Here is a 26,436-nt window from a genome sequence, read left to right as displayed (position 1 = left end):
ATTAGTAGTCTTAACTGTGTAAGCAAAAATATACCATATTGGATGTCCAGCTTAACATTTTGTACAAAGGCTTAACATAAGGTAAATTTGACCACAGTCATTACCTTTTCATGTCCACAACTGCCACAACTATTTTGGTTCTCTGAGTACTTTACCATCTTTGAAATTGTAAGAAAGGTTGTCCCTCCTCCCCTTTTTGATAGAACACACAACAGCCCTTCACACACTGTAGCAGGTGCTGAAGAAAAATGCTTTTCTATTAAGTCAGGAATGTCACTACTTGGTCATGAGACAGCAGACAGACCTTCATCATTTTTGCAAAAGTTATCTCCAAGGAAAACCATCAGCATGTTTCATTTCCACACTATCAACTCACTCTTATCACACACCATCATTCTTCTGAGACAGGCATTTGAATAATACTTCAGATTTGACAATGGCTGACAGATAAAGAAACATGAAATTAAAAACAGTGCCTACTAATAAAGCGCTAAATGTGAGTTAAAGGAAAAAGAAAAAACAGACCAATATTTCATTAACAGTAATTACAATACAGGTTCAGAAAGTAGGAAACCTATTTTTATATAAATTCCTGAGAAACTGTACAGAGAAACAGTTTGAAGAGGTAAAGCCAGTGAAAAAACACTGTGATAAATGTTATTTACTAAACCTAAGCAGAGGCAGGTTCTTAGACACTGCAAGGAATGAATATTTACATCTTCACCCACAGGCATAATCTAATTCCTGCCACAGACAACCAGCAAAGATGCACTTTTTTCCTTCTCCAAAGTCATACTTAGAAACTTCTTTTAAACCAAGTTAATGTAAAATGGTATGGAACAACAGAAGTAAACAGAATCATATTCAAGATGTTAAAGAGTTTATTTTAGGAATGTGGACAAAAATACCACAAACATCTTCAATACTGTACATTTGTTTAACAGATAATAAACAGCAAGGGAGGTGATTTAAAGGGTGCAGAATAAACAAGAACATACAATTAGACTGGGGGGACAGAAGAGCTCTTTGCTTGTCACATCATACTGGTAAGCTACTAAAAGTGCTCAAGGAAACACCTCTATGAAAAGTAAGACAGGAAATAAACCACATTATGGAAATATCAAAAGAACAATAAAAGGTTAAAAAAATACTGCCTTCTTATTGTACTGGCTCTGGCAGGGACTGAGGTAACTTTCTTCATAGCAGCCCTTATGGTGCTGCTTTGCTTTGGATTTGTGGCAAGAATAGTGCTGGTAACACACCAGTGCTTTGGCTTTTGCTGAGCATTGCTTGCACAGCATCAAGGTTTTATTTTTCCCCCCACTCTGCTTGCTCCAGCAACTAGGCCAGGGGGGAGCAAGAAGCTGGGAGAGGACACAGCTGACACAGCTGGCCAAAACTGATCCAAACTGACCCCATTCCAGGCTCACCAAGACAACTGGAGGGGAGGCTGGGCAGAGGTCTGCTTCTAGGAGGTGGCAATAGCCTTTGCAGAATTTGCTCTCTCTACCCTCCTTTCCTTCTCTTACTGTGTCTTTATCTCAACCCTTTGCTGTTCCCATTCTCTCCTGCATCCCCCCAGGGAAGGGAGGAAGCAGCTGGGCAGTGCTTCAGCTGCAGGCCAGAGTCAGCCCCAGTAAACTGCAGAATCTGGGCAACTTTATACTGTTTTTTTTTTCAATATACATTAAATTTGCAGAAGAAAATGCTCACACCGGCTGATGTTTCTTATATTTAGGAACACCTAACTATGTTTGTTTCAAGATCAACCCTCCTCCAATTTTGCTAACTGTATTTGAAGTATATATTAACATTCCCACAACTGAATTTAATTATTCAAAGACAAATATGCTCCTCTCTGTCAGCCCTTACACATTACACTCTTGGAAGATGCTTTTCCAGGCAAAAGAATCTCCACCCACAAGAATATGCATGATGTATTTTTCATCAACTACTTCTGCTATGTGGAGCTGTGCTGCCATGTTGCTTTTTGTAATATATATATTAAAAAAAATCTCTATTTAGGAACACAAGAACAACTGCTTTAAGTAGCAGCTAAGACTGAACTCAAAATCACACTATTGTGACTATTAACCATCTAAGTCAAGTAATAAAATATAGATTTTAAGAAGAGGAAAGATTAAACTTCAATGAACATTTCAACAACAAAAAACATTTACAGAAAATTAGTTCCATACATGTAGGAGATAGAAACATGTTATTTCAGAAAGTCTTTAGCTGCTTCTAGTTTTACAACCAGGAAAAAACACTTTGGAGAGAAAAAAACAAAAGTGAAAGAGCACAAAGGGCTAATGAAAACAAACTGTCTTCCTGGATTCTGGAGTACAGCTCTTGTGGAAGGTGCTCATCTTCATTCATTCTCAAATCTGCTGTAAGGGTTATCAGAATCCTGGAGAAGACCTGTAAAACAAAATGGGACTACAGTTATCATTTTCTTTTTACAGAAAAACTCTGAGTTACTGACTTCACTGCTATTGCTACTGCTGCAACAAATCCAAAAGGCAATTCTTGTAATAGTTGCTCTATTACCAAGACAGTCAAGTATTATAATAAATTGAAAGTGTTCTTAAGCACTCTTATTTCTCAGACAATAATAACAAATAAGTATATCATGATTTAGCAGGGAGAGAACATTTTTCTATGAAAAATTATTACAGAAAAACCATTTCTCGTCTATGAGGTATACCCCAAAAAATGCACTTGTGAGACTCAAGCTGAAAAAAATCCAAGTATAGAGATGGCTCAAGAAGAACAGATTCCGAGTGGCCAGTTTATAAATGCAAGTGACTATAAGATCATCATCCTTTTAAAATGTAAGATGTTGCTACTTTGACTTAGTTCTACTTCAATTACACCCCAACCATCTGTCACATTCAGCCATTTACAGCTTATCTGCAACAGCACAATAATCTCTAAGAAAAAATGAAGATCACTTCTTATGTGCACTAAAACCACCAGGGACCAGAACAAGAGCATCACTTAATCCAAGTTACAGTATGTTTCCCTCACAAAGATTCTTAATGACTTTATACTGGAATACTGTCACAGCAAGCACTGCAAAGCCATCCAATTATGCTGAGTGCCTGGATATGCAGAGCATCCTCTGTATAGGTTTAGCTGAGCAATTGCTGTTTCACACAGAAAATAACTTCAAAGAGACTTTAAACCACACTTTAAACCTGGGGTAGGCAGAAGACTGAAAATAAAGGAGTCCTATAAGAGTGCAGAGGCTGACCTTATGTTGTGAAAGGAGAGGACACTATTGCTATGTTTTCTGCCAAGATTTTTGTACTGATGTGAAAAAAGGAACTCTTCCATAGCTCATTTGTCTAGGTGTGGAGACAGAGGACAGTGCAGCTGAGCAACTCTAAATCACAAATGTTCAGATTCACAATAATGAAAAAAAAAAAATTCTAGTAACTGCCAAACCTTGTAAGAACTCCTCTCAGTCCTTTTCACACCATACCTCTTTCCACATGTACCTGCACACAGATATTGAACACTGACAGTTTTATCTGGAAGTCAAAACCTAATGGTGCTGGAGGCAGACTACACTATTGCCTACCTTGTGCAGTTGGTGAGCTTCCTTTGAACTGCCAGGTTATTTTAAGATGCCAGTCAAGCTGCACAACTGCTCAGGGCTGATTACTGTATCAGTTACTGCCACTAACTACCTGATAGGGAACAGTAAATATTTGGAATAAAGAATAAATATGAAAAGTCCTATAATCACTCAAATAAACAAGATTACAAGCAGTCAACTTGCAAAATGTTAATATCCAATCTATCCCTCATATATATGACCCTTACTTGTCCAAGGAGTAAGACAGTAACTTTTTTAAAGCTTCAGCCAGGTAACATGACATATAGTCCATTTACCTGGTGTAGTACCTTATAACAGAGGTACTATACATTTCTATAATTGTTTTTGAAAAAAATAAATAAATAAAAATTAAGCATTTGTTTAACAAGAATGTGCTTAGATGATATAACTGCAAAAAATAATCTACAATATTTTCAGATTTTGAAATTTTTATATTTTTAGGCTTCTAGAAAGTGGTTACTTCTCAGATTTTAGTATTACCTTTCATGCATTTAAACAAGAAATTGTGATGTCCACTGTGTCTATTTTTGCTGCCAAGTAAACTAATACACAATAAAAAATCCTCTCTTATCCTTGGCCTGCCATTCAACCTTCAGTGCCTTCAGGTAATATTCCTGCATTAATATAACCCCAACCCAAAGAGAGAAGAAACATTTATTTAATCCCACCACTCCCACCCTTCCTCCAGACTTGTTAATACTTTGGCAGTTAGGATATATGGCTCCTAATATATTTTATTACCTGAAACACAACAGAGTAGTCCAATAAAAAAAAAATTGCAGTACTCCTGTATTTCACCCCTTTGAAACACAAAACACATTTACACTTTTACCAAAAATCAGCATCAATACTGGAAATTACCACTATTACTACAATTGCCACTGCATAAACTCCCTGCACTCATTAAGTTCCATTTACAAATAAATGCACCTAACTTCAAAAAGCTTTCCAGAGTGGCAAGAGGTGGTACCATATTCCCTGACAAAATGAACATAGCCTGCAGACTTTTCTCTGTACAGTCTGGCAAGTGCTTATTGTATTTTTTCTGCTCTTTCATTCAGGACACATACTCAACACTTCACAGGTCTGAAAGCAGCACAGTAAACCACTAGATACTGTTCTTTACAGCTAAACAGTTGAAACCCAATGGAGAAGATTTTCTACATCCAGTAGTGCCAATTTCAAATTAACCAGAGGATTGTGTAAGAGTCCTAATAAACCTTTCCCACATCATTCTGAGGAGTGAATATACTCTTCTCTTCCCCTGCCCCAAAACACTCAGCTAAAAGCCATTTTAGAAAACTAATCCTCATATTTCAAGTGAATGTGTCATTTTTACTTCTCACTGCATATGCCATTCCCAGTAGTACTTGCTTTAATTTTACTGAATTATGTTTAGGAATGAACAGATCTAATCAACACCAATCAAGAATTAATATGCCTAACTTAAAGTACTCTCACCTGTTTCATCACAAAATACTGAAACTAAATAGGCTTTAAGAACTATGGGTCAATGCAGTGTGAATATTTTTGGCTCTGACTTCAGAAATTGATCTCCCAGGAAAAAGGACTCCAAGAGAAATGGCTAGCCCTCCTTCCACATGAGGATAACCAGGGGTTACAGTACCTGATACACTTTGCTTTCAGCCTTGCTCTCAAGCCTGCATCCAGCATTTAAATTTCTTTTACCCTCAGAATTTTAAGTACTTCATAAGATTACTTTAAGTAAGAGGAGTGAGACAGCAGCTCATCACTTGCACCAACTCTTACTGAAGAAGTATCAGTAAGTGGACAAAACCTATATGGGGAGACATACAAAAAAAGGAGCATGACAAAAACCTTCTGTCAGCTGCCACAGCTGCCCTGCCAGCGCCACTCTGAGGAGCTGGCAGCCCGTGCTAATGGGGCAGCACGTCTGGTTCAGCTGAAGCTCTGCTGCTGCCTGGAACCAGACAGGAGTTGTCTCTCCACTGTTTCCTGTCTGACATGAGAGCCACTACCCAAGTTGTCATTTACCCTCAGGGGTTCAGAGAAACCAGATGTTTGCATCTTCAGGAGCCTTGTTTGCAATCAAGTCCACTGCACGTCACTGGTGAACTTGAATATTGGCACACAGGTCACTTAAAAGTTCTTACTTCTATTTACCCTCATTTTGAGGTTAGTATTTGAGCTACTTAGCAGTATCTACAAAACACTCAAAAATTTGAAAGGTATAGTTGTCAAGTATCTTTCATTAGTTTATAGGAAATAATCAAGCATATTAGTAAATATGAAATGACAAAACAATGGTCAGAAGAAATTAATATCTCTTTCCAGCATATTCATTTATATTGTATACTAACTATGCATATTCCCAGACTTTGAGATCTGACTCTCATCACATATCAACACCGCCCAAAACCAGAATTAACAAATGAAATACTTACAAGAGACTGTGTCCGGCTGAAACAACAAAAAAAACCCTAGTTTGCTGCATATCTTCACCCCTTATTAAACTTTTCCTCTTTATTTCTAGCCCCCATATTAACAACTGTATTCTTAACAAACAAACTAAATAGCTTTCAGTGTTTGGCAATGTCAGGTTCTCCTGCCTTGCATTCAGAAGGTGAACACTAAAGAAGGTGAAGGCAAAGTATCTACCTTGAACAGAAGAAACATTTACTGTCATAAACTACTGAATATAAAAACCAAAGCCTTATATAAAATAAACAAGAGAGGATTACATATCATTAAAATAGCTAATCAAAACCTTTGCAGAACTAAAGCAATGAAATGATAATCATTTTGCAAAAATTAAATGAAAAAAAACCTTTCACTAATACTTTGCAAAATCCTCAAACAAATAAATAATAAAGCAGTTTCTCACTAATGCTATACTGAACACACAATGGAAGCAAATGCAGCAGGAATGAAATTGTAGTTCCTTTGTGTACTACACAAGCTGCGAAGTACTCTGAATTCTACTTTAAATTTTTCCTAAGAGTCAACATATAATTTGTGTAATCATATTGCATTCATATATGTGAGCAAATGAAAAATACTATAAAATTGTGCAACAAAGAAACAATTGAAAGTGCGTACTCCTGGTTGCTAAAGCTCTCTATTGCTCCCAATGCTCCCAAAGGATTGTGGCTAGAGTGACACCTGCAGTGCATTATAAATGTGTAATTACCATTTAAATGGGGTATGGAAAGCTGGGGATGAAATGGGAAAAGGCATTCCCTTAAAGCCAACCAAATACTGCATTTTCGGGCATCATCATCTTTATCTACAGTCAGGTTAACAAAGTCATTGTCATTCTGCCACTCATCCATGCCTACTTAACTGAGAGTCCTCTCTGCAGTGTGTAGGAGTGCAAAATAATCTAGTGCCTCCATAATTATTTGCAGCAATTTTTATTAGATTATGTTTAATATGCTAACATCTGTATTTTCTAGACAGTAAAAAATGTGACAGAAGATCCAAGTCTCACGGAATTATTCTGACCACCATTTGTCTATTATCAGAATGCAACCCTTATAGTCAACAGCAATTATATTTTTGAATTTCAAAATTTATACATATTTTGTATTTAATTTTTCCTCAGTTACATACATCCTTCAAGGATGTGCTAATTATGCTATGTGAGAGTTAATTTTTTTCTTTAAAACAAAAATTAACCATGACATTCCAGGCCTTAAATTGATATATCTGATAATATAAATTAATCTTTGTTTAGGCAATACAGCAAACCTGTCAATAAACTTTATATGGAAGTTTACTAATAAAATAAGTGTTATAGTCCAATTGCAATCTTGTGCAGGTAAGCTGCATTGCAAAACATAAGTGCAGGAAGAAGTGAGTAGGCCTGACCTCTTACCAGAAGGAACACTTTCCACTAACACAATGAATGTATGAACTTGTTTCTTATTTATTCATTGATAGTGGAGGCAAAATGACACTAGCCCTCCTATGACTGTGGACAGTATAGCTATAAACAATACTTGATTTATTGAATTTGATGTCTATATTCTCAAAGCATTGCATTATACAGTTTTAAATTTCAGGGAACTCAAGTACTCCAACAAGATCCAGCAAAGAACCCCACAAAGTTCTGTAAGTTAAGCACTGAACAGACAACTGTCTTCAGTGAAATGCAGGGCCATGCAGAGACAAGTGAACTGGTTTCACAAGCAGAACATAACTGAATGCAGCTTTCACATCCCTGAACCCCAGTGCAGGGCTCTGATATGGGAACTGCAATTCTGCACCCAGGTCCTGCATCTTGGCTGCATCCAGAGATGCAAAGGTCCATCTGCACTGAGTGCTCCAAGTTACTGTGGGGACGCAGCCGTTGCCCTAAGTTCTTCACTAGATCTTTCCCAATGATTCCTACTTGCTCAGATTGACTGTCAGGTCTCTTCTAAGGAGAAACAATGACAACAAGCCTGTATTGTTTATGTTGTGCTTGGATTTTGTTTGCTTTTTTCACATCTGGGTTATTGTTGTCACCACTCAAACAACTCTTGAAACTGAACTGTGGTTGAGATACAGAGTTAATTCTCCTGTAAAATACCACAGAAAACTTCCTTGACTGATGTTTAACAAAAATTACTTCCAGTTTCTACAACATTCTTTCCTCAGTAGCTCAAGCTTCACAGTGTAGCTTTCCTCCACTCCAGCAAAGGATCATTCTTTTACAGATGTTCTCCAGGCAGAGAATTCCCTACAGAGTTTGTCTGTATCACTTCTGCATCAGGCAAAGGGCAGGCTGCAGATTCATGAAGGCATTCCTAGACTCTGCCAATCAGTTTAACAAGAGGATGAAAATTAACAGCTTTGAGTGATTGTTCAGACCCCTAGAAACACCTTTTCTGACGTTAGTGCAATTTGCATAATAAAAAATGCAGCAGAGTTTTAGCAAATCTGTCTCTGAATACACAGTACTGTTAACCCTATGAACAAATCAAATGGAAAGTGCAAGCACTGACAAGCCTACATAATAAGAGCCTCCTACACAACACAGCAGGTCCTACAGTCTTGTGATGTGATATTCTTCTACAACTGGACCACAGCTCCACTTAAAAACAAAGAAAAAAATAATTTATCCCTACATTAGGCTGCATCCTCCACCCTTCTTTTTCAAGCTTGATTTAAAAAGCTTGCTATCTACTAGTCAGTCTCTCCTCCTTCAACAGCCATGAGTCCAGCAGCAAAGTTCAAGTAGGTTGATTTATCACATTCAGTAACAAACAAAAAAGCCCCCAAATTCAGTCTTCTTACTTAGCAACAGACAGAACAAACCACGTATTTTAATCAATATATTTAATTGCCCATCCCAAGCACACTACCTTCTTGCCCAGTTGGACAGTCAGTGCAGGAAGAGAACAGGAGCATAAACGTGCTAAGATCAGGTGTCAGAAGACAGGCATCAGCAGAAAATTGGGCTTGGTTACTTCTGCTGCTCATAAAGCAGGATATTTCTGCTGCGAGTTTTAACAATCGTTAGGGAAAAGGAATCAACTTAGGCAGAGTATCAAAACAAGATGATACATACCATACTTCTTACGTATTTCATCATGCTTCAGTTTTCTTTCATGTTTCCTACAAGAAATAAAGGCATCAGAAGTACACTCAGACTCTTTTGAGCTGCAAACAAACTAAAATTACATCCAAAAAGGACATCAGCATTTTTTACATTAGTATTAGTAATCACATTACAATTAAAAAAAAATCACACTTAGCAGTTATATATATATATTTATATAAAATCTTTCTAGTTACACTTCATCTGTAAGTATTTACATACACTGTGTCTATAAGACTTACCACAAATTCTTATCAACAGAATTTAGTGTGAACATAAGATGCATGACAATAAAAAGAAACACTTTTCTTTTCTAGCTAGAAGTAAAGCATCCACAAACATGCACACATTCACACTGAGGTGTTCATCTATACATAAGAAAAAAGGAACTACACTACACTGGAACACTCTTTAATGCTTTCAAGCAGGGAGCATAATTGTAAAATGTAGCTTTGCACAGAACATACTTTGAAATACTAATTCAATTTAATAATTCTAAAAGGATAAAAAGGTGTATTACTATTTTGCTTAAGATGTACAGCAAGCGTAAGTGAAAACTACTGCTTTCTAAAATCCAGCATGGCATCCATGCAGAGAAGAAATTAAAATATTGTGCTAAATATAAATTGGTTTTTATGTTGTCCGACCATAAGACCGTTTTTAAGGCTGTATCTAATACTGCCAAACTTAAATTATTCACATAAACCAACTGTCTGATGAGTCAATTTCTCCTTCCCTTTTGCAAAGGTGAAGGGGGGAAAAATGAAAGATGTTTAAATGGAAAAAAATCCATCTTTTCTCAGATAGTTTTCCTATATTACAAAGGAAGGATCTATTTTGCTTATTTTATAAAACAAACACAAATGCTTCATGAGTATGAGCCAGGATCTATATACCCTGAGGAAAAGACATAGAATTTGGGAAAAAACAGTTCCTCTAACAAAATTTTTTTTAAAAATGCACCCTTTGCTACCCCATGTCAAAATTCAACCCAGTTAGACAAGTTGTGACTTCTGCCGGATTCCAATTTGCACGTATTCAGCAAAAAGCTGTTAAGCACTGACAGCTTAATTCACCAAAGATCCCATCTGCCCTATGCATATTCCACCTCCAAACAATTCCTACTGCTAATCAGACCCCGTGTGTCCCCAGAAGCAATTATCCTGCTTCCTACAGAGCTGAGGTTTGAAGTGGCCTTTTCCAGCAATTGCACTTCTGGGAAAGCATGCAGATAAAGCACAATGAGAAAAATGAAACAAGACAGACAGACTCAAATCTTCCACTACTGTTTCCTAGAGACACCCATGTCCCTTACATCACCCTGCATTATTAAGCCCAGGCAGCACAGTAAACAAAGCAACCTAGCCAAAATGCAGTAACAGAGGCTGGAGAGTCAGGGTAATGAAATTCATGTAGAAGAAGAAAGTCAGGATTGAGACACTGAAGAGAACAGAAAAAAGAGGAGACAAATTTACCCACAAAGGTAAGCTGATAACAGGATTTCTCCTTTCTGTGGTACATAACAGGAAGATATTATATGGGGCAAGGGATCTCAGGAAGAGAACAGAGAAATTCTGCTTAAAGCAGCCTTCGCCAACATAAAGCTAAATCCTTCTACTGTATAGTTTGTGAGCTCAAACCAGGTTTATTACAGGTGGTACTAATGGCATTTCTTCCTTGTTTTGCATGTCCTGTCTGAAGTAATGAAGACTCATTGCTGCAGTTTCAGCTACTGAAACCTCAGCAGCATGTGTGAATCAGTTCTGAATTCAGAAAGCACCTGCTTTAAGAAGGGGATGGTGCAAAATCAAGCTATGTAGGCTTTAAACCTCAGAAAGGCTTTAGGATACTTCCCTAGGCTATTCAAAACAAACCACCAAACATCTAATTAACTTTGATGGGTAAAACCATTAATATCAGTGAAATACTCAAACTCTGACAGGCAGCCACGACGGCATCACTTCACCCACGACTAAATCCTTGCTCAGGAAATAAGGCTTAGGTACACATCAACCCAGAAGAACCAGACACAGATCTGAACAGGCAGTCCCTGAATCAGCCACCCAGAATTGCTGTACCACCCACATCTCACATGATGATCAGCTCAAGTCACTTCAGTCTTCTGACTTGGTTGTTTCTTAACACTGCTGCTATTAATCCATCTTATACATGCTGAAATCTTGGTTTCTCATGCAAGTTGTCCCCACTGCCATAAGATGAGGAAGTATTTTTCCCAATACTAACAATTCACATAATAATTTTCCATACTTGGTTCTTCACAAATAAACTGCCATCCTTTCTTTCCCTGGCCTCTCTCTTTGTTCTTCCTTCTATCAATTTATACTTGACACTAGGTCTTATTGCTTAGCATTTGTTTATAAACTTCTAAAATAAATTATTTATAAATTATATAAATCTAACCTAAAAATATACCATGTATTTGAAATTGTAAATAATTGAATGTATAGAAAAAGACTCATTACTCAATGCCATGCTTAAAAATGATCTTTCATGTTAGAGATAATGAAGTCAAATAAAGGACTAAAGCTATACAATAAGATACCTGTTTTAAGTCAAAAATTAAACTCCAGACATCCTTCTCTTTATGCCCCTCCCTCTAAATGCAAACTCAAAGCATCACCAGTGATTTTCAACCCTCTCAGTAAACTGACAGCTACTTTCAGCCTTGTGTAGACAAGTACAGAGCGAACATAATTACCCTTCCATTTCATTTTAATACGCATCTTCCAAAGAGACACTAAAGTATCCATAATTAACTGAATTCCAATGCAAACAAGTATTAAACTTAAAAAGCAGACTTTTACAGTGTACCTGAAAGACAGAAAATACTAGGTGCTGCAATCATCTTAAACCTTCCACAAAAGATATTTCCATGGAACACTGTGGAACTTGGGTCTTCTTGCTTTGTTTTTACCATTCACTAATGGAATCATAAAATGAAGCTCAGGCTAGTCCTGTTCACCTTCCATTGCCAACTGGTATGATCATACAAGAGCTGATATAAGCTGTATTTGAAGTAGCTGTATCCCACAGAAAAAACAAACAACATGTAACATGACAAGAAACAAAACTAGAAAGACACAAGGTCAGTGCTGTGCCTATTTTCCTCCCATATTTATCTGAACATTTATCTGATATTTATCTGAACATCTATTCAGGTATTTTCATAAACTATGTGAAAACTTCACAGTAGAAAGGAAGGACTACACAGTACAAGGCAGTGTTTTCCTCTGCAGGCTGCTTGTCAAAAATGGATTGTTGAGAATATTAATTTGTTCTACAGCCTGCTAGTAGCAATTCTTTCTCCAAAGGTCTTAGAGGAAGCAAGCAGTGCGTAGGGCGAGGTGCTCTAGGTGCTGGAAGTGGCTTACTCCTTGTGTTTTCCCATGACCCCCAGCCACACACACAATTGGTATGCATGTTCAGAACATGGAAACACCCCAGGGCTGCTGCTAAGCTCTCTCCTGCAATTAAAGCAGTTTCTGTTTCACAGACACACTCCTGAGACAAGCTGGGAAGGAGGAATGCTGCTCTAAATCAGGCTGCAGGAATAATTCTGGCAGAGCAACCTGCTCCCCGTGATCCTTGCTCCTAGGCTAAATTCAAGAATGGAGCTGATATTAGCTCTAGGTTGCACCACTTGCTTGGTGTGTGCACAGCACACCTTACACTTCAGATGCATCAGACTGCCTAGAGATTAACTGTATCAAGTTGACACACAAATCCCAGTGGAAAGGTTACAGAACACAATCATCCCATTATGCACGTAGTCAGAAGTCCTTGCTTTATAACAAACACAGGTAAGTACTCTCTTAACTAAACATAGCAGCATAATTAAGGATGTACATTTCATCACAAAGCACATGGTTTTGGCATACAAAAAACTGTTGATATTCCTCACTGGATCCCTCCTCTTTAGAAAGAAACAAAAGCATTATAGGAGAAACATCATGTTCATACTAGCACTCGGCCTACTATGCTGTGACTAGTTATAACTGGATTAACAAGTAGAGAATTTCCCTTTGTTTTTTTCCATTAAAAATATTCAACATAACTTATCTGAGAAACTGTGAATGAGCCTACTTCCTGAATTGGACACCTATTTCTTACCCTTTCATGCACATTTAAATCTGACACTTTCAGCTCACAAATTCAGATGTTTATGAAAACAAATTTGCATCTGTTCTCTTCTTGGATAATGTCTGTCATTACCTTGCAATGATGCACAGAGCACTCATGGTGCCTGCCACGCTGAGCATCAACTTGTTTGCTCTCTGTCCATTTACAGCGATACAGCTCCTAATCAGGTTCATCAATCTCATAATAAAGCTGTTTTGTAAAAACCTGACACTGTCATGCCCAACATCACAATGCCTCTTTGTTTAGTACTCCATGTATTTCTAAGAAAGGCAGAATACTCCTACATCATCAGGAAGTGTATAGCTATAGATCAAGCTGTCAACACTTACCTCTGAAGAGACTGTAGCCTTCGCTCCTCTCTCTTCCTAGCTAGCTGCTCCTCTTCTTCCTCTAGTCTGCTAGGAAAATGAGGGAAGGAAAGCATAAGAGGAGGAAAAAGCAACTTTATTGCTAAGCTATCACTATTTACTGCTTCATAGGCATGTAAAATTTCACAGCTGAGTAAGTTTAATTTACAAGTTTGTGTAATTATCCTTTCACATTTTGTAATATCCAAATGCTCTACTCATTGCAGTAATATGCCCTTCAGCCTCCACAGAACAATTTACAGCTTCTTAGGAAGAGGATGCAGACTGTTCCAGAAGCAGGATTCTTAACTGCCCTTCTCCCCATGTGTCACACCCCATTTAAGAGTCACACTGTTCTGCATGTGCACAGTTAAGTCCATTGTTGTCCTTTGGAAGATGATTGATGGCTCATAAGCCTTTGATGCCAGAACAATTTATCTTTCCAATAACCATTACTATCTAATCTCAAACTGCCCCCAGGAAATGAGTCTGTTCTGGAGTGAGCAAGGATCTACCTGAGCATCAGCTGCGTGATTCTGGGAAATGCTGAACCTACACAGTTCATGTGAGCTGTGCTTGTGCAGATATGCTCTACTGAATTCTCGCTGCACTTTAGCTTTGTGTCCTGTCTTGCACAAAGCTCAGTTTCACTTAACCATTAGACAGACTGTGTAATACTTGTAGGACTCTAAAGCAAATGTCAAACAATTTTTCTGTTAGCTCTTCCCTGACAGAATTTATGATGATTCTTCAGGATTAGTAAATGGACAACTGCCATGCTTGCTAATTAGTAATTAGTAAATGGACAACTGCCAGGTGCTAATCATCTTCCAGAAGGAAATAAAGTTCTGAAGATGTCTGAGTTGAATATTTACAGTATTAATACACCTGAGCAGCATTACCACTCATCTGCAGTCACCAAGATCCGAGTTAAGCAAGAGTGACATCCAGTGGTTAATTACAGCATGTCAAACGCTTTAATACACAAAATTCAGACACATTTAGCTCTGGAAATATGAACTCAATTCCTTCATGTGCTCAAACAGTCCACATATCTCTCTCAACATTTCAGTTATTTCAATACAAGCCAGTACTTAAGAATCCATGCAATGTTTCAGGAACAAATTTCTTACTTCCAGCTTTTTCCACCTAAAGAATTAAAAAAATCCTGGAGGAGCACAAAACACACGCAACAGGTCACTTTTATTTGAAAACAGTGTTAGACTCTTTTGGAAAACTAATCAATTCTCCTCATCAGCATGTCCAGCATAACTAGAAGCTCCCATTCTTGGGCACCCTTCTGTAAAACTGCTTTACTGGAGATCCCATGTCTTATATCTATGCAATAATCTTCACAATTGGTATTGCAAAATATGAAAGCATCAAATAAATCAAATGTTGATGAATATAAATTTCGATGAAAATAAATTTCTTTCCTGTAATTAAACAGTATTAAGTATCTTCTGATTTCTGGATACTTGGAATTAATTGTTCTTCCAAATTCAGAAAGTCTGAGATTATACAAATAAAAACATGGTTGATAACAGAAGTTCATGAGAGTCTATTTTTAGTAGAGTTTCACAAATAATAGCTGTTCATGGAACTGTCAAGTACAAGGAACCAGACTCTAAGAAGTCCAAAATCACAGGATAAAAATAAAAACTATGCACCAATATTGCTAGAATTCCTGTGGTAGGATGGACATAGATGAGCCAACTACATTACTGATGTGGGGGTTGATGCACTGAAGTATTCTCTGTGTTCAAGGAAAACCTAAGTTCAGGCTTCTCAAACACTTAAACACCACAGCTTAAGAATCCCCTAAAGAAACACTGATACTTCTGCAAAACAAGGTTACACCTCAGAGCTCAGACGATACATCTAAAAAAGAATCAGCTAAACAGATCTAGTACTACATTTCCACAACCCTTCCTTTCTCCTATTCACGAAAAAAAAAGTTTCTTTTGTCGAAAATGGGTCCCCAAAAATAAGGAAGAAGAGAGCAAAAGAATTCCTGCTGAGAACCACTGGGCTTAAAGCAAATAATGTACCAGGCTTCAGTGTAATAACACATTCTGACTCCTCCTGAAATAAGATGGACCCTAGATTGACAAGACCTTTAAATCCTCTAAGGGCCACAAGATTAAGCTTGACACCTTTGGAGTCTCGGCATAAGATGACTCTCAACTAACCCTCTATTTTTAGAATTAGATGTTACAGTACTGATTGACAACTTAGCTACTAAAACTGAAGTCCAGCACAAGTATCTCTTTTCACAGGATTCAAGCTTTATTTGCTGACATGTCAGCTACAGCGACCTACTCAGTTGTACTGCAGAGGATGCTGGCAGATCTTATGTAAGATCTAAACCTGTTCTTTACATCTCTGGGGCTTATCGGCACAGGGCTAAAGAGTATTCATTTCTGCACTAGGGCAGATTTGGTATACCAGCCTACCAACAGAACAAGTACACACTTCTTTCTCAGGGAAGAAAGAAAGGAATAAGATGTTATTTACAATTATCTTCACATTTCTTTAAAGCCACAGATGTAGTGTATCACTCTGGCTTTAAGGTCTGGACTAAACAATGTACAGTTACATAAGTTCTTTTAAAAAAACCAAAACCAAATCTCAAACAGGAACAACGAGTCAAAGGTATTTTAAAAAGTAAAAAAGTATAGGAATCATTTCAAACCAAGAAATAAGATCCCCCTTTTATTCATACAAGAAGTACTGAAAGACAAAAAGAACAGAGCTAGCTGAAACTACACTGTCTAGAAAGCTTTAAAACTTAAGTGATAAACGGAAGAATGTTGTGCTGTCCCACTTCACACCGCAGTACTGACGTACCTATTTTAGCTACTCATCAAGTGCTTCCCTCCTTTTAAGAATATTACCTACTCAGAGAAGTCAGTTTAAAAAAATTTCACAAGTTCTCCAAGATCTCAAAACACTTAATTTTTGCAGTACTACTTTCCTTGAAAATAAGTAAATTATTCTTACTATCTTAGAGCAAAGAAGTATTATTTTACATGTAGAATATCTTTCTGAATTGGCAAAGACAGCTAATCCCTTATATACTGACTGCTGATAGATCCTAGAGCAACTCTGAAAGATGGATACCAAGTGCCATGTAGGACATCGTTGCTCAGTTACTTTCTACTCACCTGGTCCCTTTTTGCTGCACCATGAGCTTGACTTGAAAGAAATTATTTACACCAATATCAGAAGAAGCAAGGATTTACTTGGTCACTGAAAGATTTCATGTCCAATGTTAACAAGAAAGCGTAAAATGTAGAAGTGTAAAGCAACAGCTTACCTGAAGTCAGACACATCAGCACTGTTACCACCAGAAAAATCACCTCAGTGTCATTCCAGCATCATTTCCAGTGTCATACTACTTGTGACTAAATACCTCTAATCTTGTTGTCTTTCTCAAACAAATAAAGCAAAGTGATCAAAACTGCTTCCAAATGAAAATATTCTTAGTATACTGGAGAGTAAAAACTGTAGGTAGATTGGGAAGCCCAGGACCCAGTGTTGGTAAAGTAAACAAATCCACGTTTACCTCCTCCTCCTGGAACGCCTTCTGCAGTAACAGCAGTAACAGCAACAGACTGTGAGGGACACCAGAATGAGACCAGCTACCACAGCCATAGCAATAATTAAAGCCTCAAAGTTTACTGAAAAACATGAATATATTCAGCTCATTAGACTCCATCAGTAACATTTATCTTTCTGATAACTCTTCCCTTCCTTCCCACATGCTTCCCCTATATGCAAAACATGATTCTGTTGAACTACCCCAGATAAAATGCAGTATACCACATTAAAACTTTACTATTATGCATAATCTACACTGAACAGACATGAAGTAAAACCACATTTCTCATTCTGTTACTTCCGTACAAATTACAAACAAATATACTTCATCCCATAAAGCAAAATTTTTTAAAAAAATTTGTTTTAAACAAAATCTTTTTTTCAAAAGTATACTATTTAACTGAAGCAAAAAAGGTTTTTTTGGACCTATTAAAGTGAACGCAAAGACTGCCAGTTTTCAGTCTACACTCCTGGCAACAGTACCTATTTCATGTGCTTACTACTCACGGAAACATCCAACACAATTAAGCTACTTTGTATTACACTGTTCTTCATTTCACTCTGATTAATAATCTGTCAACACATGTAATTCATATAAAAATGCAACTGGAAGCCAATAATTTGTTTTTGACTTTGAAAGCTGCGCTAGTCACCTTCATTTTCAGCAATGGTGAACAACATTCATCTCTTAATTTTATTAGCTTAAAAAAAAAAAACATCACCACCACCTTCACAAGTTAATTAATTTTCCTGCTGTGTTTGTAGGGGACAGTCTCAATAAGACCATATAACCCCACTGCATATTGCTGCTTGTAATTTGTAAAAAACCTATTAAGGAAATGCATATTTGAGGGTGTTTTTGTTGTTTTGGTTTGGGGTTTTTTTTTTTTTTTTTTTTTTTTTTTACTGAGAATGTGCTCCACTATAAAGTTTTCATTCTGTGTTTAAGCTACAGTCAATTTAGAAACACAAATGGCACGAAACATAGAAGCCACTTCCACAGCAGCAGTAAACTGTCAAGACCACCCTTAGTATCAGTAGAAAACGACATGTTTCTCTACCTGGTGTGTTTGAGAGTGCTAACTTACTTCATAGCAGCTCATTTGATGCTGGGTTTTGGATTTCTGGCTCAAACATGCTGGTAACACACCAATGTTTCAGCTGCTGCTGAACAGGCTTGAAGTGCACCAAAATATCTTCCCACCTCTCCCCTGCCCCCTTCCCTCTGTTCCCCCCCAGTGAGGAGGGCTGGACACAGGCAAGAGAGTGAGAGAGGTCAGGAAAGGATGCAGACAGAAGACTTGAGCCAAACTGGCCACCAGATAATGCCATGGTCAGTGAAAAAATCTGAGGTAAAGGACAGGTAAGTGGAGGGCAGAACTGGCTTCCAAGGGGAAAGCCAACTCCAATGGACACTTATTGTTTGAGGACTGGCTGAGCATGTCTGCCTGTGAGGGGTGGTAAAAAAAATTGTGTTTTTTTCCTCTCCCTCCTTTTCCTTCCCTTTTTAAACTGTCCTTATCTCAATCAAGGAGGTTTTCTGCTCTTGTTCCTTTTTCTTCCTCCATTCCACTTGGGCCATGGGAGAGAGGGAAGAAGCAAGCAGCTCTGTGAGTACTTAGATACTGGCAGGAGTCAGCCCTCCACACTTCCAGAAAAAAGTCTGCTGAACATTTCATAATAAAAGCTTTTACTACAACACTGCAAGCCCAGTTTTCTTAAAAGTGAGTTTTATCACTGAAATATTCTTATCGTACCCTAGAAAACTTCAACAAAATTTTAAGCACAAATTCCTGTTCTCAGGAAACAAAGCACAAAGCCCTTCTCTAAGAACACAGAATTGATAAAGTTGACCTGTACTTTTTCATCTAGTCACTCTGCAGCAGTCATTAAGTGGTAGTGTTCAGAACCTTGCATGTTCCACTTTAACAGCAATCTTCTACTTCTGCTACCCTAATTTAGACTACTGCAAAATCTCTCTCCCTTAAGCATGGTAACTTTCTTCAGTCAACACTGTCAATGATAGTTCACCCCCACTTGTTTTTGTCCTTTAGCCTCCTGGTATCCATGCACAAACACACAGAAAGCAGCAAGTCTTTGCTCTGCTGGGCTGAAGCTGTATTCTTGCTTCAGACAAGAAGCTTTCCCGTGCCTTAGGTGTTCTCTGTTCCAGTCTAGTCTGAATCTACATCTGTACACACATTATTACAAAAACACCTCCAAATATTTCACCCTGATGGCAGCACATGCTCAGTCGTGTATTTTCTAGTAAAACATGCACAGCAAATGGAAACTGAAGAACAATTACACCATGCATGCTCCTTTTAAACCTCATCTACACTGCCTTTGGTACCCATCAATTACACTGTTATTTCAGTTGTTTAAGCAAAACAGCATTCAAGAATTTCTGTGTGACTCTATTCCTGTGGTATTGGTCCACTGCTGCCACTGGAATATAATAGAACTGTGGATCTAGACAAATCATCCAACACTTTCAGAAATTTTAAAGAAAGTAAAAATGTTTTAAAAAGCCATTCCATCACCATACCTACACTGATTGGGGTTATGGCTCCAAATCATAACCACTGCCTCCTCACCCTGTGCCTCCAAATAAATTATCAGGAAACAGCTCTAGCAAGCTTACTTTAATCATACTCATAAATAATTCTCTACAGCAAAAGTAAAATTAGTACCTACTCCAGCAAACTCCCCATCGAGCATTTGAGAGAGAACACAATGAAGACGGTGGAAAAATACTTCTTACAGGATAATCAATACATGTGTTGTTGGTGTAACACCAAAGGCACTGTGCAAAAGAAACAACAAAAAACCCAAATTATTAGTCTTCAAAAACAGTTAACAATTTAGTGCACCACTCCAAAGACAGATTTCTCATGTGAATGTAATACTGGAGAAATGGAAGTGCTTTGTCTTCTACAGCCTACAGAAGTCCTCATGCAATTTCTCAGTAAAACCTAAACTGAATGGTGAATAAGAACATTTTGTACTTACAAGTAACACTAGCCTGAAAATATCTAGAAACATATTGAGGTACTCTGCATACTTGAGGGTAAAATGGCTTTGGGTTTAAAAATACTGGAATTAACAAATACAAAACACAAAATCAGACTGCTGACTGTTCAAAATTTTAAAACACTTCATATCTTTAAGGAATAAAAATACACCTATAATCTTACTTCAAACTTGCATTTGATTATCAACAGAAAGAAAATAGTAAAGAATTCTTTAAAGTCTGCAGGAGCTTTTGCTGCAAGGTAATGAATGATATAGCCTCATCCAGTCTGAGTTGCAAAGTATTCCGTGTATTGTAATTGCACATGCTCACATATCTGGATATTTTTAAAAATTCAAGTTTTTATGTGTATTATAGATAAAATTCCAGCACAACATTTCTGCTTCTGAAGTCATCTCTAAGCATCAAGCTTAGGTTCTGGTTTTCATCTGTTAAAATAAATACTTATTCAGAAGTCATTTACCACACAACTCAAACAGTGAAATAGTTTTGAATAATGGCAATAGGAATCTCTGACAGGACATGTTTTTTTAGGATTCATTATAAAAAGAGTTCAGCCAGGAACTATGCTTTATCTAACAGTACTATCAAGAACATCTCTGTCATACATCCTCAGTTACGCAAGGCCTGTCATCTTGCTCTTAATGGATTACAAAACATTAAATACAAAGGAAACCATTTGTAGCAGATTCTGCTTTCTTGAAAAGTGTGGATACAAGAAGAATATATTACTATTTTGTAGTTGCTGGACTGTACAATTTAAACATACCCATAAGGACACATCAAGAAAAAAAACTAAGAAAATATAATTCATTTTGCAAAAACTGTGCCTTTTAATTATGGATGCTAGATGAGAATATGGGTTTTTTTGGTTCAAATATTTAATAAGAATTAACAGTTGAAAAACAATAACTAATAGGGGGCATAATAAAAGTCGCTGTTAAAACTCTGAACATAATGCTGACCCTGTTTTGAGTAGGAAGCTGGATTAGGTGACTCATGAGGTCTCTTCTAATCCATATGATTACACTGCTGGTGATAACTGGGAGCCCAGAAAGGCCAGTTGTGTCCCTCTGATGGAGACTCCTGCATCTAACCACTGAAAACGTGTCTAACCCAAAAGGCAACACCTGACACAGCTACTGGCTGGAGCAGGGGCTGAAGTACAAGAAAATATTTCAGTTGACTCATTCTCAATGATACAATAATCCGACAATACACAATCATCAATATAATTCAATTAATATTTTTCCCTTACAGCCAAAATATGCATAAGACAAGCAGGTAAGTTCAGATATTTCTTAATCTTCCCTGGTGAAAAAGTTTTCCAGTAATAGAAATTTATAAGCAACTTCAAGACTCTTGAAATGTTTCTTTCCAGTGACATCTGAAGTTTCAGTCTGAAATAATCTCTCACTTCTGCTCTGCAGGGACTAATGCCTTCTGCATGCTTATCACAATCCTTATTGTAGAGCTAAAGAAGTTTTCAGCAAAGAACACAGACACAAATTCTGACATTTAAATGTCTGCCTTTTTGCAATCTCATTGGAAATACACTTTGCTACCAACAGTGGCTCAGCCTGGCAGTCTTCAGCACAGAGTCAGTGGAGGGACCAGCACACTCTGCCTCAGTTACAGGAACTTCTTGGGGCATCTTTAGAGAAAGGCATTTCCAGTTTATTTGCATTAATTAGCAAGTAAATGTTGTGCATTATTAGCACAACACAAGAAAAGCAAGGCATTTTAACTGCCCAAAGCTGAGTTTATTAGATGGACGTTTAACAAAGTGCTACCCACAAAATGAGGATGAGTCTGAGGCAGCAGCAAGATCAGCTTGCTCAGCTGAGCTATAAAAGTCCTGAGCACACACTGACACTGGAAGCCTGGAGTCGGTCTGTCCTCTCCAGACAGAGTACAGAAACACCCGGAGTGACCAAACCGTGGAGCAACCCTGGCAAAGTGAAAGCACACTGGCATCACGTGTGACAGATGGGAAGCAACACAGCAGTTGATTCTATCACTTAAATAAGACACAAACAGCCTAAAAAAGCCTAACAGTTTGATTTCATATGAAGTGGAAATTCTTATCAATCAAAAAAGGTGTTAAAAACCTTACCGAAACATTTTTTAGGCATTCTTCACAGGACCTCTGGGAAAATGCTGAGCATGCTAGAAAAGCAAACAAAACCAAAATAAAGAGATTATATGCTTATTTTTATTCCAAAAGGTCAAGCATTTATCACAATATTTAAACTTTTTTTTTCCTAATCCTAGATACAAGCAATAATTTTGACTGAAGTAATGAAATCTCAGTAATTCCATTCCAGGAGAATTGCAGCAAACAGAAATAAAAAACATTTAAGTTCCACCTCAGACACAGGGGAACAATTCAAGCTTACCTTTACCCTCAGTTTCCTTTCTCTAAGGACAACACAGAAGGTGTAACCCAAGAGTCTTTGGGTATCTTTGCTGAAATTCTAGAACTTACACACTTCAGTTTAGGGAACATTCCAAATTCTGCAGCTTTGGCAGCTTTGCAAGAGTTGACCCTTGCTTAGGATTTATCCCCTTCCATTGGCATTAACTTTTTTCTGGGAAAAAAAGTTTTTTAAAATATAAAGCTCTCCAACTAATATGATTTTAAATAACAATTAAAAACACTTCCAAACATAGGATACAAAGTTAATACACAAGAGTTCAATAAGAACTTTAACAGAAGCTCGACAAGCCAGGCAATGCATTTTCTCTGAATTAAAAAAAAATACATAGTGGTGTACAGAATGGCTTTTTTTAGAAGTACCCCATGCTGATCATCTTAAAAGCAATCTTTTTTTATCCATAATTCAGACATAATTTGTTGCCCACAGGACCATGTACATGCCATAGTCTTGACCCAGATGAACTATTTGAAAGATGAGGGGGAATCTCTTTTCCTAGTTTGAACCTGGATTTTTATTCCAGTAATTGTTGTTCCAATTATAGTTTTTTATACCAGTTAATGAAACAAGGTTGTTCTTATTTCACTATATCACAAATACAAGGGGAAAAGATCTCCAAATCGAGCATTAAGTCACAACAGGTTGTCAATTTGAGGTAGAGTTACTTGCTTGTGAAACAACTATGTATTTCATTGTTTTCTTCTCATAATTAACTATTACATATTTCTGATACTAATTGTTAACATTAAATGCATATTTTGTACCAGTATATTCATCTTTAATTTATATATGCATATAGAAAACCGCCTTACCAGCGTATCTGGTAACAAATTGTTACAAGTACCAATTCACAGCCTAAGTGTTAAGGGCCATATACCAAAAAAAAAACAACCAACATGAGAAGCACGTTCAGAAACCATTCTCAGTTTATACTCAAAAATTTTCCAACAGGAGTTTTCAACATGGAGTACCACCATGCTTATTAAAAAAATTACTTCATTACTTTTCCAATGTGAGATTTTAAACACCCAAACAGAGATACTTTCTGAACATGAATTAGTAAGGCTAATTTGCTTCAAGTTAGTTGTCTCAAAGAGCTGGAGGCTCCTTTTTCAAGTATAAACCCTTCCCTAAAGGAAATTAAACACCTCTAGCTGGGATGTAGACACACCTGTCAAGGTGCACTTGAGATACCCACATTTGATGTCAGCCAACCTGACACACACCTTTGTGGTCACATCTGTTGGTGGCAACTAAATCAGAGGAGAAGCTTCACCAGCTGCCTGCCAAAAGCAGCGAAGAGATAAATGATTCCAACAGAACAGGAAGGGGCGAGTACCTCCGTAGCTTCTCCTGAGCCACATTCCTCACCATCACCCAGGGCTGAACAAACCCTGGCGACTGTGTACTCTAGGATAACCCTGCTTGAGCAGGGGAGGTTGGACCAGGAGACCACTGTGGTCTCTTCCAATCTGTCCCATCCTGCGATTCTGTGACTGCTGTCTGTCTGCGCCAATGTCCGGACACCCCCAAGGCCCCGCAGGCGGGCAAACCCCAGCGCCATCAGCCCGTCCTTCGGCCCGGGAGCGAGCCATTCCCTCCCGGCCCACGGGACCGCTCCGCGCCGGGCACAGCACCACGGCAAGCCCCGAGCTCTCCTCATGGCGCTCCGGGGACAGCACCACGGCAAGCCCCGAGCTCTCCTCATGGCGCTCCGGGCGCCGCTGGGCCCCTGCAGGCCTCGGGGCGAGCCCGAGCCCGTGCCCGCCGCCGCGCCGCTCTGCCCGGCCAGGCCCGCCCGGAAAGGCCGCACGGCCGCACCCGGGCACGGACGGGAAGCGAAGGGAGCGCCGCCGCGCCGCCCGCCCCTCCTTACCCTGCGCCGGCGCCGGCGGAACCGTGGTGCTGATCTGCTCCAGCCCCGCCACGGCGCGGCCCCACAGCAGCGCCAGGCCCTGCAGCAACAGCGACCACCGCCACACCGCCTCCATGGCCGGGACAGCACCGGACAGAGCCCGCTCGCTCCGGGACCCGGCCCCGCGCAGCCACCGCCCCCCGGGGCGGAGCGGGCTCGGGCGGAGGCGCGGCCCTGCCGGGAGCGGGCGGGACACGGGCCGGGCCCGCCTTCCTCGCTCCAGGGGCTCGGGGTCAGGGGCTGGACTGTGGCTGCCGCTTGTCCGCAGTCACTGGAGTGCGAGCTCCGACGTACATGAGGCCTTTTCCTCTTCCTTCTTCGTTTGATGTGACGCCCTTTTGCCTGTGAGGGCGAGGAGGTGGCGAGGATCCTGTGCCCTGGCTCCTGCTTTCGTTCCTTAGTGAGGATGCCCAGCAGGCTGCCAGAGTCAACGGAGACTACAAAGACATCCACAAGCCAAGGCTGGCCAGAGAAATTAATAAAGAGAAAATAGAAAATTTGGCCGCAAATAGAAAATTTGCCATAACCTTCCCATTTTAAAAGACTAAATAGTTGTTGTTTATTGCATGGTGACTCGCTTCTCAGGGCCTTTGGGAAGCATTTAGCACCCTTTCAAGTGCCAGGGATATACAGAACACCCAGATAAATCAGCAAGATACAGGAACAAAAGAAAGACCCCAAACCCTCAGAGATGGCAGGATGAGGACACACAAGACATTTTGGGCGTCTCAGTGGCCCTAGGTAGCTGTGACTAGGCGCAAAATCGAGTCCTTAGTGACCAATGAAGTGATTTGCCGTGCTGTGACAGCCAACCTTGCTTTAGTTAAACAATCCTACTGCTGAACTTCATTGGCTTCTCTGTGACTTCTTCAGGAATTGGAAGTTTGATATTTGGCAATGAACAGCTGAAGTACCGGTGTAGGTTCTGTTAGTGCTCAGAGATTCTGCTTCAAGCAGGAAGCAAACAAACACTCCTTGTCCAAGTATGGCATTGTTCAGTCAGTAGTGACTCCAGCTGCTTGTGGCCTCCCTTCTCAAACACTCCTTCTCTTCTATTTGGACCATTTTTATTACTCTTGTGTAATAAGGCTATTGTTGATATAGAAAGTACTGCAATTGTTTTGTGGACATAGGGACAACAGATCTGGGCTCTTAGAGAGGCTTTTGTAAACATACTTAACCCTAACACGAAATAAAAGGAATGTTTTTCACAGTGCTTGACCTTGCCATCTTATCTGTTTTTAGACACCTGATTCCCCTTACTGCAGAGATTAATCTCCCTAAAGTCCTAGATGGTAAGACATGACTAGCTCCAGGAAAAATTCAGAAGGAATTAGGATAACTGCTAATATCTCTGATGGCTTAGGCCAATGTATAAAACTGATCAAACCTGAGTAAGGTGCCCTTACCTTAAATTAAGTTTCAACCTGTGCATTAAAAAGTTTTTTACATTTAATTTTGTCTATGTTATCTTCAGATTTTTGCCAGCAGCACTGGAGTCCCCGCTTCTTGGTCTTCAGGGATATTAGAAAAATAAAGCTAAAGTGTATGATACAAACCATATGGAGACAAAGGTGGGGTTTTTTTACCTGAGGTTAAATATAGGACAATATTATTATGACTTCAGTGTGCTTCATCTGGCAGAATCCTTAGATGGTTTGGTTTGGAAGAAGCCTTTAAAAGTCATCTAGTACCACTCCTCTGCAATGAGCAGGAACATCTGAAGACCAGGTTTACCACATGTTCA

General features: G+C 38.8%; 1 protein-coding gene across 2 annotated transcripts; it reads right to left on the bottom strand.

Moving 5' to 3' along the window:
• Positions 1 to 858: 858 nt before the first annotated feature.
• On the bottom strand, positions 859 to 24,844 carry LOC115900980 (pituitary tumor-transforming gene 1 protein-interacting protein-like). Of its 2 annotated transcripts, none has more exons than XM_030943224.1 (7): positions 24,651 to 24,844; positions 22,453 to 22,505; positions 20,000 to 20,108; positions 17,268 to 17,382; positions 13,682 to 13,750; positions 9,162 to 9,208; positions 859 to 2,421 (listed from the first exon to the last, which is right to left on the bottom strand). In XM_030943224.1, the coding sequence occupies exons 1-7, from the start codon at positions 24,763 to 24,765 to the stop codon at positions 2,372 to 2,374; spliced, it is 558 nt and encodes a 185-aa protein (XP_030799084.1). In that variant the 5' UTR covers positions 24,766 to 24,844; the 3' UTR covers positions 859 to 2,371. The 2 variants fall into 2 exon arrangements, with proteins under 2 accessions (XP_030799084.1, XP_030799086.1); XM_030943226.1 differs by having other exon boundaries at positions 13,682 to 13,747.
• Positions 24,845 to 26,436: the final 1,592 nt, after the last annotated feature.

Source organism: Camarhynchus parvulus, chromosome 2 (genome assembly GCF_901933205.1).
Source record: "Camarhynchus parvulus chromosome 2, STF_HiC, whole genome shotgun sequence".
In the NCBI taxonomy this organism is placed as follows: domain Eukaryota; kingdom Metazoa; phylum Chordata; class Aves; order Passeriformes; family Thraupidae; genus Camarhynchus; species Camarhynchus parvulus.
This window is presented reverse-complemented; position numbering and strand designations above follow the sequence as displayed.